The sequence below is a fragment of the Phyllobates terribilis genome, unplaced genomic scaffold (assembly GCF_046119375.1).
Source record: "Phyllobates terribilis strain yellow unplaced genomic scaffold, ASM4611937v1 Scaffold_3__8_contigs__length_932513732, whole genome shotgun sequence".
Taxonomy (NCBI): Eukaryota; Metazoa; Chordata; class Amphibia; order Anura; family Dendrobatidae; genus Phyllobates; species Phyllobates terribilis.
Window position 1 is genome coordinate 322,340,187 of NW_027362763.1, and position 13,245 is coordinate 322,353,431.

General features: G+C 39.8%; 1 protein-coding gene across 2 annotated transcripts in view; it reads left to right on the top strand.

Moving 5' to 3' along the window:
- Positions 1 to 669: 669 nt before the first annotated feature.
- The window catches only part of LOC141259321 (probable cation-transporting ATPase 13A4), a 308,876-nt gene continuing 296,300 nt past the window's right edge, over positions 670 to 13,245 (top strand). For both annotated transcript variants that reach the window (XM_073675076.1, XM_073675077.1), the window contains exon 1: positions 670 to 853. In XM_073675076.1, coding sequence (XP_073531177.1) covers positions 791 to 853 — 63 coding nt within the window. In that variant the 5' untranslated portion in view covers positions 670 to 790. The remainder of the gene's footprint in view (positions 854 to 13,245) is intronic.

The following is a 13,245-nucleotide window of genomic DNA, read 5'->3' on the forward strand; positions in this document are numbered from 1 at the left end:
TGAGTTAACTGAGAATTTGTCAGTGAGCTAGTTATGGCAACTTGGAGGAAGAGTTTATAACTCTGTTATCGGTCTTCTTCTGAGCCCCTCTCAGCTGATTCATGACTACACACAACATCAAAGTTGAATGTTCAGGGAAACAAAGAGCCTGCAATAGCTTCCTGCTGAAATGGCGCCAGCCCCAATGCGTGTTTTGATGCAAGCCTTCGTCACCCCCTAATCATGAGAAAATTTTCATTAAACATTTTGCACTGTTTGCCTTCTATAGCCTCTGTGTTGCACTGTCTATTTCTGTCTGAAGAATGAGTTAACTGAGAATTCGTAAGTGAGCTTGTTATGGAAGCATGGAGGAAGAGTTTGTAACCCTGTTATCGGTCTTCTTCTGAGCCCCTCTCAGCTGATTCATGACTACAGACCACATCAAAGTTGAATGTTCAGGGAAACAAATAGCCTGCAATAGCCAAATGGTGCAAAAACAATTTAATGAGCCCAATTGAAAAAATGTTTTTGACACTCAGGTACATGCATTTACGTAGAAAATAAATATTGGCTCCAAGGTTGACAGCTACTTTAAGGGCAAATAATGCAACTTTAACTATTCAAATGCCGTAAGTGATATACGATAATCCTTATTCAAATGAAGATTATGCAAGTGTGACTTTCAGAAACACCCGAGTATTGTGAATCATTCCTTGAAAAGGAGTGTGATCAGAACATCTATGTGCCTGCACTGTGATCATTGTGCAGAGGAAATTACACTGAAGAATCTGGTGAAACTTGTCCCAAGACCATGGGGATACACAGTCAGGAAGACACCAGAGCACTGCTCAATAAAGGACAGGACAATGAGATGGTAATCCCTCTGCCACTGCTTTCTCATGTGTTTGGTAGTTACTATATTATTGAATGCATTCTTAGTTCTAGTTTGTAAACTTGCATGTCGTTACATTTTTATATATTCAGTTCCATGAAAACTGTATTTAGAATTATACCTGTTGCATAGTGCACTAACACCAAAATGTCAGGGGATGCTTCATTGACTTGAAATATTTAGCTTGTAGATGAGCAAATAAATATATTAATTGATGAAGTGACAGGAGCTGATTCTCTAGTTTATTGTCAGGATTTTATAGACTTATGGGTCACATTGAGGGCATTTGTAGTAGCATTGTGCATGTGTTACCAAGCTAATAGCAAGAAGTAGTGACATCAAAGGTGTTTTTTATTCTATGGGTAAATCTACATATATTTTGTGCCAAGAACTAGAACAAATCCCATCACATGACAATAAGCTGTCCTGGTGAACTAGTGATGAATATACATTTTAATGACTCAGATCTTAATGAAATTAACAGGTGTGTTCCTTTTAATAAATGCAACAAACGAGTAAATTTAAATATAATACTTAAGTTACCAATTTTCTTTCATACATCATTTATACAGCAAAACATCATATAGTAAATAATACTATTTATCTTCGTTGGCAATGACAGGTAAACATTGCTGTCCGCATAAAGGGGCTGTCTCAAGTTCGGAAGTTCTAGATAGGATAGGGGATAACTTTACGATGGCTGGGAGTCTGACTGCAGCTAACCCCTCTGATATCGAGAACCAAGGCACTGAAAAGCCCAATATTAAGGAAGTGATGGTTGATTGTGCTCATATCCGCTCCATTCAATTTATGGGCAGGCCAGAGACCAGACAAACGCAGCATTCGGTTCTCTCCAGCGGTCCTTTTAAGATTGAATGGAGTGGCAGTGTTCATGATTGACCACTAGTGATGAGCGAGCACTAAAATGCTCGGGTGCTCGAAGCTCGGGTCGAGCACATTGGAATACTCGGGTGCTCGACCCGAGCAACGAGCCCAATGTAAGTCTATCGGAAACTCAAGCATTTTTCTGGTGGTCTGCAGAAGGTCAAAAATTGCAGACATGCTTGTGCTCTGCAGTGTCTCTGAAGGATGACAAGCTGGGTGGCAGTGTTCAGCTGCGATCCAGCTTTTCATCAGAATGTCACCCGAGCGTGGGAGAATTCTCCTGCTGAAGCGCTGAGCGCATTTTTTTTAAATTATTTCATGAAATTCATGAAATAATTAAAAAAAAAAATACGTGGGGCTTCGCCCTATTTTTGTGTCCAGCCAGGTACAGCAGGCAGGAACGGGCTGCCCCCAACCCCCAGATGCCTATTTGTACCTGGCTTGAAACAAAAATACAGGGAAGCCCTTTTTTTAATTATTTCATGAATTTCATGAAATAATAATAAAAAAGGGCTTCCCTATATTGTTGTGTACAGTCAGATACAACTAGGCAGCTGGTGGTTGGGGGCAGCCCGTTCCAGGATGCTGTACCTGGCTGGACACAAAAATAGGGCGAAGCCCCACGTCAATTTTTTTTTAATTATTTCACGAATTTCATGAAATAATTTAAAAAAAAAATATGTGGGGCTTCGCCCTATTTTTGTGTCCAGCCAGGTACAACTAGGCAGCTGGGGGCTGGAATCCGCAGCGCAGGGAGGCCCAAGCTTTCTGGGCCCCACCCGCTGCAAATTGCAGTCCGCAGCCACCCCAGAAAATGGCACGTTCATAGAAGCGCCATCTTCTGGAGCTGTACCCAACTCATCCAGGGCCCTGGTGCGGTGGCTTACTGGGTAATAAAGGGGTTAGGGCCAGCTTAGTATTGTCAGCTGGCCCTAAGCCCGAAATTCATGGGGTCACACCAATATTAGACATGACCGCCATGAATTTCTAGTAAAGTATTTAAAAAAAGCACAACACCCAGAATAAAGTCCTTTAATTGAAATAAACACACAATTTTTTAATGTTCTAAATTAAACCATACATACCATCATGTTCATTCCAGCTGAAGCCAATGTCTTCTGCAATAAAAGTAAAATAATAAAGCAACATCATCCTTACCTTTCCATGGTTCCCAGGACGGCTTCAGCTCTGCTACATTCACATGACAGGCTGGATCGCAGCCGAAAGCTGCCATCCAGCTTGCCATGCCGCAGACACTGAGAAGTGCAGGCATGCTTGCGCTCCTCAGTGTCTGGCTGTGACGGCATCCAGATGAGCTGAGTTCATGTCCAATGAACTCAGCTCACCTCATGCATGTCACTGAGAGCGTGGGAGAATTCTCCTGCGCTCAGCGCTTGAGCAGGAGAATTCTCCCATGCTGGGATGGCATTGAGATGTACTAATTGTTCGACTATGGCCTTCTAGTATTGCACAATTTCACTAGCTCATAGTAGTTTTCAATTTAAATTTACTGAATGTCAACTAATGAGAATTAGACATTACTTTAGAATAAAAGTTCTACAGAAATTAAAAAAACAAACTAATAAAAATGACCTGGACAAAAATGATGGTTAACTTAACCCTTAACTTATTTTTTTTTTGCACAACCTTTTGAGACAATCACTGCAAACAATTTATGGAACTCTCAATGAGAATTCTGCAGCTAAACACAGGCATTTTGGCACACTCCATCCGTTTCTTAAATTTGCCTTCAATTTTCCTCCTGCGGCCACGACAAGGGAGGTTGGCTCCAGTCCAATATACATTAAACTTCTGAATAACATGTGCAGCTATAGTAATAGGAACATCAAGCTGTTTGGAGATGGTCTTATAGCCTTACCTTTAATGTGTTTGTCTATAATTTTCTTTCTAATCTCTCTCCTTAGCTTTCTTTGATCCATGTTCTGTGTGGTACCCACCATGATACCAAGCAGCACAGTGAATACTTTTCTATCTTTAAATAGGCATATTGACTGATTACAAGTTTGTGGACACCTTTGATGATAATTATGGTTTAGTTAAACATGTCCCTATGGTCAAATTATTTTCAATCTTCTCTAGGGTTAATATAATTTTTGTCCATGTGATTTTCCTTAATATGCTTTTTAACATATTTCTCTTGAATTAATATTGAAAAGTAATGTCTGATTTTCTGTTTTACTAAGTAACAGATTCTCTTTAAGCTCTGTTTTTTTTTTTTTTTTTTAATCTATACCTGGAACTAATTAATTCTTAATCTTTCTTCATTTCAACCATCTGCAGCTTTGAGACAACAATGGCCCTTTGTGTTTTATTTCTCCATGCATGAAAAGTACGTACCTGATACATGATTTTGATAGGCTCATAATGGGTTATTACATCACTCTTGTGCCACATGCTGAGTTTTTACGCTCTGCAGAAGCTACTGTACTGGAATACTATTATTTATAGGGTCTTTTTTCAGTGATTTAGATAAGGATGTGGGAAGAAAGAGGTCTATAAATTTTATACAGTGTCTGGCCACATAAAATAAATATTCTTTGTTAATTGTAATCTTTATTATCCATCTTCATCAGGGAGTGTGATCTAAATACCCCCAGGCTACTGAAGGATTAGAGCAGTTTTGTATATTAATAGCAAATCATGTCATTATTTTAAGTTTCCAATCAAAGAGTATCTTGGCAGAGGCACACTCTCCTTTAGTATTTTGGAGAAGCCATATGCCACTAAACAGAAGACCAATGCAGAAGTAATTAGATCCAAAAGTGCTATGTATATTAATATGCAGAGAGCTCCACCAAATGGTTGTTGTAAGCAAAAAAAATGTCTTACTTGGTTTTAAGTGACTTGTAGGCATTTTAAAGACAGTTTTATAGTAGGTTTTTTGATTTTATCTCCAAGAGCTATTGTGTAATATTTTTATTTTTCATCTTCAATTGATTTTATTGTTACAGGGCTATTTTTTTGGGGGGTGTTAAAGCTGCAGTTTTTATCATTATCATTTTGTCCATATCACTTTGTGATCTTTTTAGAAAGTGAAGCGAGCAAAACAGCAATTCTGCCATTTGGATTTCTTAATTTATTTTGGTGTTAAATATTATGATATTTTAATAGTTTGGACATTCACATATACTTGTTCTTGAATATTTTATTCATCTTCCTTATAGATTTAAATTTGCAATCACTTGATCGCTTGTACAATACACTGCAATACTGTAATATTGCAGTATATTGTAAAATTACCAGTCATATGAAGATATGACAATGCCATCAGCACCCACAAACTTGCATGGGATCAATGGGCATCTTAAGAGACACCTTCCACCATTTTCACCGTATATATATACTGCTCTGAGTGAGCTACGTTCCCGCAAAAGAGCAGTATATATATGGTGCCACAATCACACGTTCTCATGCTGAGCGCAGCCGCAATCGAGTGCCGGGGTCAGCTCTGTGTGAGACGCCTCCTTCCTGCCTGTCAGACGCTGATCAATGGGACAATGGGAAAATGTAAAAAAAAGATAATAAAAATTATACAAATATTTAAAAAAAATCACAAAATAAAGAACAAAAAGAATATATATAAATCCAATAAATACATTTATCTATGTAAAAATTAACAAAAAAAGTACACATATTTGATATCGTCGAGTCCGGAATGACTCGACGTATAAAACTGTCCCACTAGTTAATCCTTTCAGTGAACACAGTAAAAAAATAAATAAATGAAAAACAAGGCAAAAAACTGTGCTTTATCATCATACCGCCAAACAAAAAGTGGAATAAAATGCGATCAAAAAGACAAACGTAAATAAAAATGGTATAGCTAAAAACATAATCTTATCCTGCAAAAAACAAGCCAACATACAGCTTCATTAGCGGAAAAATAAATAAGTTACAGCTCTCAGAATAAAGCGATGCAAAAATAATAATTTTTTCTATAAAATAGTTTTCATTTTGTAAAAGCGCCAAAACATTAAAAAAAATATAAATGTGGTATTGCTGTAATTGTACTGACTTGAAGAATAAAGCTGCCTTATTAATTTTACCACATGCAGAATGGCACAAAAAATCCTCAAAAAACAATTCCTGAATTGCTGGTTTTTGTTCATTCTACCTCCCAAAATACAGAATAGAAAGCTATTAAAAAAGTAATGTGCCAGAAAATGGTACCAATAAAAAGAGCAACTCATCCCGCAAAAAACAAGTGGTGACATGACTCTGTTGGCAGAAATATGGAAAAATTATAGCTAAAATATATCAAAATGTGGCGATGCAAAAATTTGTTTTTACAATAAAAAGTGTCTTTTATTGAGTGACAGCTGCTAGTCATAAAAGCCCGATATAAATCTGGTATCGCTGTAATCTCACCGACCCGAAGAATAAAGTCGCCTAATCACTTATATTGCACGAGGAACAGCGTAAAATATAAATAAAACGAATTCTTCACCTGCTGTTGATTTGTTCATTCTACCTCCCAAAGATTGCAGTAAGACTCAGCTCACATTTATCCTGCGCTCTACGCTGAGTGTTTCCACCTGGGTTTCCATGTAAATCTCTGAAATACATGATTCAGATGGGAACACTAGCGGAAGATTTCCTATAATGAGGCAGATGGAGGCACTGTGGACCCTGTCTGGCCTATGATCTGGCGGTGTCTATCATTTTATTAGGCATGCAAAAAAGTGACGATGGCCACAGTTTTGTGCTCTTCTGAAAAGAAGGACGACCCTGCACAGGCCAGACGGAGTTCAGAGTAAGTCTGCTGCCTCATTATAGTGAATGGATCCCTCGGGGGTTTCACCAGAATCATGTAAATGCTCAGTGTGGAGGGCAAGATAAATGTGATCATAGATGTTATGTAAAATGTTCCCAATAAAAGCTTCAACTTCATTCACAAAAAACTGTGTCCCCACTCAGGACCATCATCTGTTAACGGAAATATAGGGGAGTTCCATGTTACTTTGTAGCACAAATGGTCTGGAAAAACAAAATGACTCCTCGCCCTCCAAAATAAATCCAGTGAATTTTGCGCTCTCAAATCCAAATGTCCCCCTCCCTTCTGAGCTCCACAGTGTGCTGTGCCTAAACAACAGTTAGCGTCCACATGTTTGGAATTTTTGTAGCGATGAGAGCCTGCTTAATTTACGGGTGTATGTCTCCAGAAGCACGAGCTAAGCATAACGTACTGGTCACTACAACATACTGGTCACTACAATGTTTTGGTCACTACAATGGCAGTTTGCAATCTTCACTTAGCAATATCCACTGCTGCTTGTTTCTGGAAAACACCCATGGAGTCAAAATCATCACTACACCTGTACATAAATTCACAAAGGGGTATAATTTCCAAAATGGGGTTACTTGAGAGGGATTCTGCTCTTCTAGCACTTTGGGGCTCTGTATATGGAGTCCGCAAACTATTCTAGAAAAATCTGCTCTCCAGGAGGCAAAAAGCGCTTCGTTCCTCCTGAGTTTTGCCGTATGGTTAAGCAGTACTGCACAGCCACCTATGGGGTATTTCTACATTCAGCAGAAATTGTATGACACATTTTGGTGTCATTTTTACCCATTTCTCAGTGTGAAAATCTGTAAAATCTGGGGCTAAAACAATCTTTTGGTGGCAAAAATGTAATTATTTTTTCTTCACTGCCCAATTGTATAAAATGCTGTGACATACCTGGGGTGTCAATATGATACCCTAGATCAAGTCATTGAGAGGTGTAGTTTGTAAAATGTAGTCACTTTTGGGGGGTTCGACTGATCTGGCAACTTAGGGACATGGCATTCTCAGTCCAGTCCAGTAAAATCTCAACTCCAATATGGCGCTTCTTCCCTTCTGAGCTTTGCACTATGCCTCAAAGGTACTTTTAGACCACATATGGGTTATCAGCGTACTCAGAAGAAATTGCACAACAAATTTTGGGGTCCATTTTCTCCTGTTACCCTTGTGAAAATGCTAATTTTGGGGCCTTAAAAGAATTCTTGCGGGAAATATGTGACTTTTGTTTATTTTCATGGCTCAAAGTTATAAACTTCTGTGAAGCACCTGGGGTTTCAAGGTGCTCACCACACATCTAGATAAGATCCCTGAGGGGTCTAATTTCCAAAATGCTGTCACTTGTGGGGGATTTCCACTGTTTAGGCATATCAGAGGCTCTCCAAACGCGATATGGCGTCCGCTAATTATTCCAGCAAATTTTACATTCAAAAAGTCAAATGGCACTCGTTCCCTTCTGAGCCCTGCCGTGTGCCCAAACAGTGGTTTTCCCCCACATATTGGGTATTGGTGTGCTCAGGAGAAATTGCACAACAAATTGTGTGGTCCATTTTCTCCTGTTACCCTTGTTAAAGTAAAAAAATTTGGTCTAAAGTAAAGTTTTTGTGAAAAAAAGTTAAATGTTTATTTTTTTCCGCATTCCAAAAATTCCAGTAAAGCACCTGAAGGGTTAATAAACTTTTTTAATGTGGTTTTGAGCACCTTGAGGGGTGCAGCTTTTATAATGATGTCACTTTTGGGTATTTTCTGTCATATAGATCAAATATGATGTGGTTTCTAAAAATGTTTTCCCAAATTGTGCTCACGTAAAGTAGACATGTGGGAAATGTTATTTATTAACTAATTTGTGTGACATGACTATCTGATTTAAATTTTTACAATGTTCATCAAATATCTGATTTTTTTCACAAATAAATGTAAGTCATATCAAATAAATTTTGCCACCATCATGAAGTACAATATGTCACGAAAAAACAGTCTTAGAATCACCGGGATCTGTTGAAGCGTTCCAGAGTTATTACCTCATAAAGTGACACTGGTCAGAATTCAAAAAATTGGTCTGGTCAGGAAGGTGAAAGCAGGCTTCAAGGTGAAAGGGTTAAACATCTAAAAGGCTTAACTGCTGCAATCAGAACTAGCTCTATTTGTTAAAAATCCAATCAACATTTATATTGAAATAATAGGACTCCTTTAAATAAGGAAAATGGTCAAAATATGTTTTTCTAGAAATAATTCTAGCATCAGTTCCAAAAAGATTAAACCATTTAAAAAATTATGCTGTAGTACATAATTCTTCTCAATACAGTGCAATATGGATTAAAATAGGAAATACAGTAAAGTATGACTTTAACCCACTTCTGACATACTACATAATAATACGTCCCTGTGCTCTGGGCCTTATGGACCAGGTACGTATTAATACGAAATGGCGATCGCACCTGTACCGAGGCTGTGTGGGCGTGATCACCGCCGTGTGTCAGCTGTTTCTGACAGCTGACACCCAGCACTCGGTGCCAGGACATTAAGCTCTGAAATGCTGCGATCGAAGGCACCAGCAAGTTAGTTAGATCATGCGCAGTGCATGGTCTATCTAACTTGAGTCAGTGCAGCGCTGACAGTTCGCATACAAGCGATCAGCCTGCAAAAATTGAAAGTCCCATAGTGGCACAAGGTAAAAAAGTGAAAGAAATTAATGGTATGGGGTGAAGGAGGCGCTGTAAGGCTGGTCACTAGCAATGGCAGCGAATTGGTGGACAGGGAACCAAGGGTGTCCTAATTGTGTTAAACTATGGTTAAAAGGTGTAAATTCTCGCTAGTGGTAGTGAGAAGAGAGAAAGCAGGAGAGGTATTTGTTAAAAAGAAAAACTTTTATTGATACAGACAAGTGGAGTACTTAAAATATTATTTTGGGAGTGGTCTAAAACAGTGATATATGGTGATATCACGGGATTGGATACATAGATAACATTAGATAAAATTAAGTATTAAAATTGGTAGATAAATAAATAGATAAATATGTGATTTCTAGTTCCTCAGGGTCTTGGAGTACTCGATTGGACTTGATGGTTTGGGGGACAGAGGTTCGTATACCTAGTAGGAGAAATATGAGGTGTATTAGTTTGGTATTTCGGCAGCCAATGGAGTATTAGTTCGTTTTAGTTTGGTATATATTTTTATATATTTTTACCTGCTGTGCTTGGTTGGTAGGTCCTTCCAGTAGGTAGGGTGATTTGTTGGCGGTGAGCTGTAGTGGTACCTGTGGTGGAGAACGTGAGGTACCTAGGGTAGAGAACAAAAATTGCTGGAATCGTGGGGGTAGGTTATTCAGTGGTCAGTGGTTGACCTGTCTGTGAGTGAGTTGTGAATTACCTGCTATTGATGCGGCAATCAGCAGGCTGTAGGGGCGGTTGTACGGCTGTCTTTCTTGGACTATGGTCCTGTTGTAGTGGGTTCTTCTAGAGGTTTGTCAGAGAGAGGCAAGTGATGGTGTAGGGGTAGCGTCCGTTGAGGTTGATTGGGACCAGATTTTCCTTGTTATGTGGATACAGCAGGGGGCTCTGGCTGCTTTTTCGGAGTATATCTGTTAGGTTGGTTAAAGGGGTGTCCAGAGATATCTCAGAGTAGATATGGGATACTGGTAATGGTCCCCATTGGGTGGATGCAGCAGGAGGCTCTGGCTATATCAGAGGTGGCCAGAGATGGCCAGCGGTCTGCCTTGGTATGGAGTTTAGGATAGGGAAAGGTTCCGGAAGTGGTCACGGTATTGGTGGGGTGGATGAAACAGGAGGCTCAGGCTGAGAAGTCGGTGTCTGGTTGTCGGATCCAGCGGTAGCTGGTGGCTGGGGCTGCAGGATCAGATTGCGGAATCTGGTTGCAGGTTAGCCCGTAGTCCAGCGATGGCGTCGGGAGATGGCATGGGCCCGGAGCATGAGCGGAGTCCCGGCCGGTGACTGCCACGAGCTCGCGTACTTCCGGGTAGAGGGAGAGAGAGGGAAAGATGCATTTCTCGTAGAAAGCGCGCGAGAGGAGCAGCGTGGCAGGGAGTCACGTTGCGCGTAGCGTGCACTAGGTACGGAGGCCTGTTGGCGCCTCCTCAGCTGGGTTTAGCAGCAATCCAACACGTTTCGACAGCTGCGGCTGTCTTCATCAGGGATGGTCTAACCCAGTCTGGTGGTGTCCTTATATACCTAGGGGTAGTGGCATCATTGATTGCTTGTCAGTCATTAAACGCAAATAGTTCTATTTCACTGTTCAGTCCCCGCGGTCTTGAGGTGTTTAGTTTAAAATCCATTCACTCTCTTTCCTTGACATGCCTTTAATAAAATCTCCTTGTCTCCAGTGTTTGTGGACTATTTGTATGCCTACTACTTGGATTCCTTTTGTAGACCCGTTATGTTTCTCCATAAAATGATTAGAGAGAGGATGGCCCGTGTATTTGTTTTTAATATTCCGCAGGTGTTCGTTGATCCTAATGTTCATAGGTCTTTTTGTTCTACCTACATACAGTTTCTCACACGGGCATAATAGCCTGTAGATGACCCCTGTGGTATTGCAAGTTATAAAGTCTGAGATGGGGTATATTTCTTTCTGGTGGCTGACTGTGTGTTGTTTTTGTGTATTTAATGTTTTACACATCTTACGTTTTTTGCACGGGAAGAAGCCTTTTAGTTTTTGTTGGAATGGGGTCTGTGGTTGCTTTTGGATAGTATTATTTTGCACGGTGGGCGCTATAATCCACCCTAGGTTACGTGCCTTTTTAAATATAAACTTAGGTCTGTTTCGCATCTGGTCCCCAATTATCTTGTCATCTTTTAATATGTGCCAATGTTTTTCTATGATTTTTCTAAAGATGTGAGTGTTGGCAAAATAGGTGTGATAATAGGGATAATGGTATTGAGCCTAGGGTTATTTTGTTCTTGTTTAGTTGCGTTTACCTCAGTTAGGAGGTTGTGTCATGGTATTTTGGCTATTTTTTCTTTTGTGTTTTTGAGGAATTGTGCATTATATCCCTTTTCCAAGAATTTATTTGTGAGTAGTCCTGTTTCCATTTTAAATTCTTGGGGTTTAGAGCAGTTTCTGTGTAGTTGCAGGTATTGGCTGCGGGGGACGTTGAGTAACCAGTTGGGGAGGTGGCAGCTATCTATTGGAATGTAGCCATTAGCGTCAGTTGGTTTATGATACGTACGTGTCCGGATGCAGTTGTCCTCAATGTAAATGTTGAGGTCTAAAAAGTTAACTGTAGTGGTGCTGGTGGTAGATATAAATTCCAAGAAAAAATCGTTCTTATTAATTTCCGCTATGAATGAGTTTAGTGATGATTGGTCACCTGACCAAATGAATAGGATATCATCAATGAATCTTCGCCATAGGACCAGGTTCGTATGTGGGAGGCCTCCGGGGTGTATGGCTAAATATTCCCATCGGCCTACGTAGAGATTTGCATAACTGCGTGTGAACCTGGTCCTCATGGCGGTGCCCAACTGCTGGGAGTAGTAGTCCCCCTCGTATAGGAAATAATTGTGTGTCAGTATAAATAACATGCAGTCCGTAATGAACTTACTTTGTTCTGGGGGCATTTTTTGATTAAGGAAATGGAGGGCAGCTTCACAACCTTTGGTGTGTTGGATATTTGTGTATGGGGATGTTATGTCCATTGTTCCCATGATATAGTGATTCTTCCACGGGATATTATTCAGTATCTGGATAGTGTGTTTGCTATCTTTCAGGTGGGAAGGAAGGTTTGGGACTAGGTCTTGTAGGTGGTGGTCGACCAGCCTAGAGAGGTTAGCTGTCAGGCATTGTATGCCAGAGATGATTGGTCTCCCTGGTGGGTTTTTTTGGTCCTTATGTATTTTGGGTAGGTGGTAGAAGGCGGTTAGTCTGGGATATTGGATGTTGACATAGTCATATTCGTTTTTGTTAAGGTAACCCTCCTGAAGTCCTTTTTTAGTTAATGTACGTAGTTCTTCTTGGTAGATGTTCGTTGGATCGGAAGGGATGGTTAGGTAAGTTCTAAAGTCGCCCAGGGTCTCAATGACTCTTTGTGATAATAGTCTCGATCGAGGATGACTATACCTTACCCTTTGTCTGCTGGCCTGATTATTATATTTTTGTTTGTTTGTAATTGTTTCATGGCATTGGTTTCTGATTTTGTGAGGTTATTCTTAAATTTTCGGCATATTTTAATATTGAGTCTACGGATCTCGTCCGTAACATTTTTTTCAAAGGTGTTGAAGGCCTCTGAGTACTCTTGGAGAGGATGAAACATAGTTTTATTCTTTAGGACAGTGTGTGTATATTTAGGTTGGTCTGTTTGGTCTGATATTTTTGTATCGCCTTCTTTCTTGTGTAGTATTTTTTTAAAGCCAGTTGGCGCATGAATTTTTTGATACCTATATATGTTTGGAATTTATCCAGTTGTGTCGAGGGAGCATATTTAAGATCTTTATTCAGTATGGCAGTTTCATTCTTAGTTAATTGGTGTCTACTGAGGTTAAAGATAGATTTTTGGCTGTTTATTTCTTTTGGTTTGTTCTTTTTCTTTTGTGCGAGTTTCCCTCCCCTAGTGCCTCTTTTGCATTTTTTTTTTTGGCCATTTGAAAAAAATCAACATTGCTGGTATGTTTTCGTATTAGTGGGCACGAGGTAGTGGCTAGAACAGGGGTTGTTGGTGGTAGGGGGAAGTTGGTTG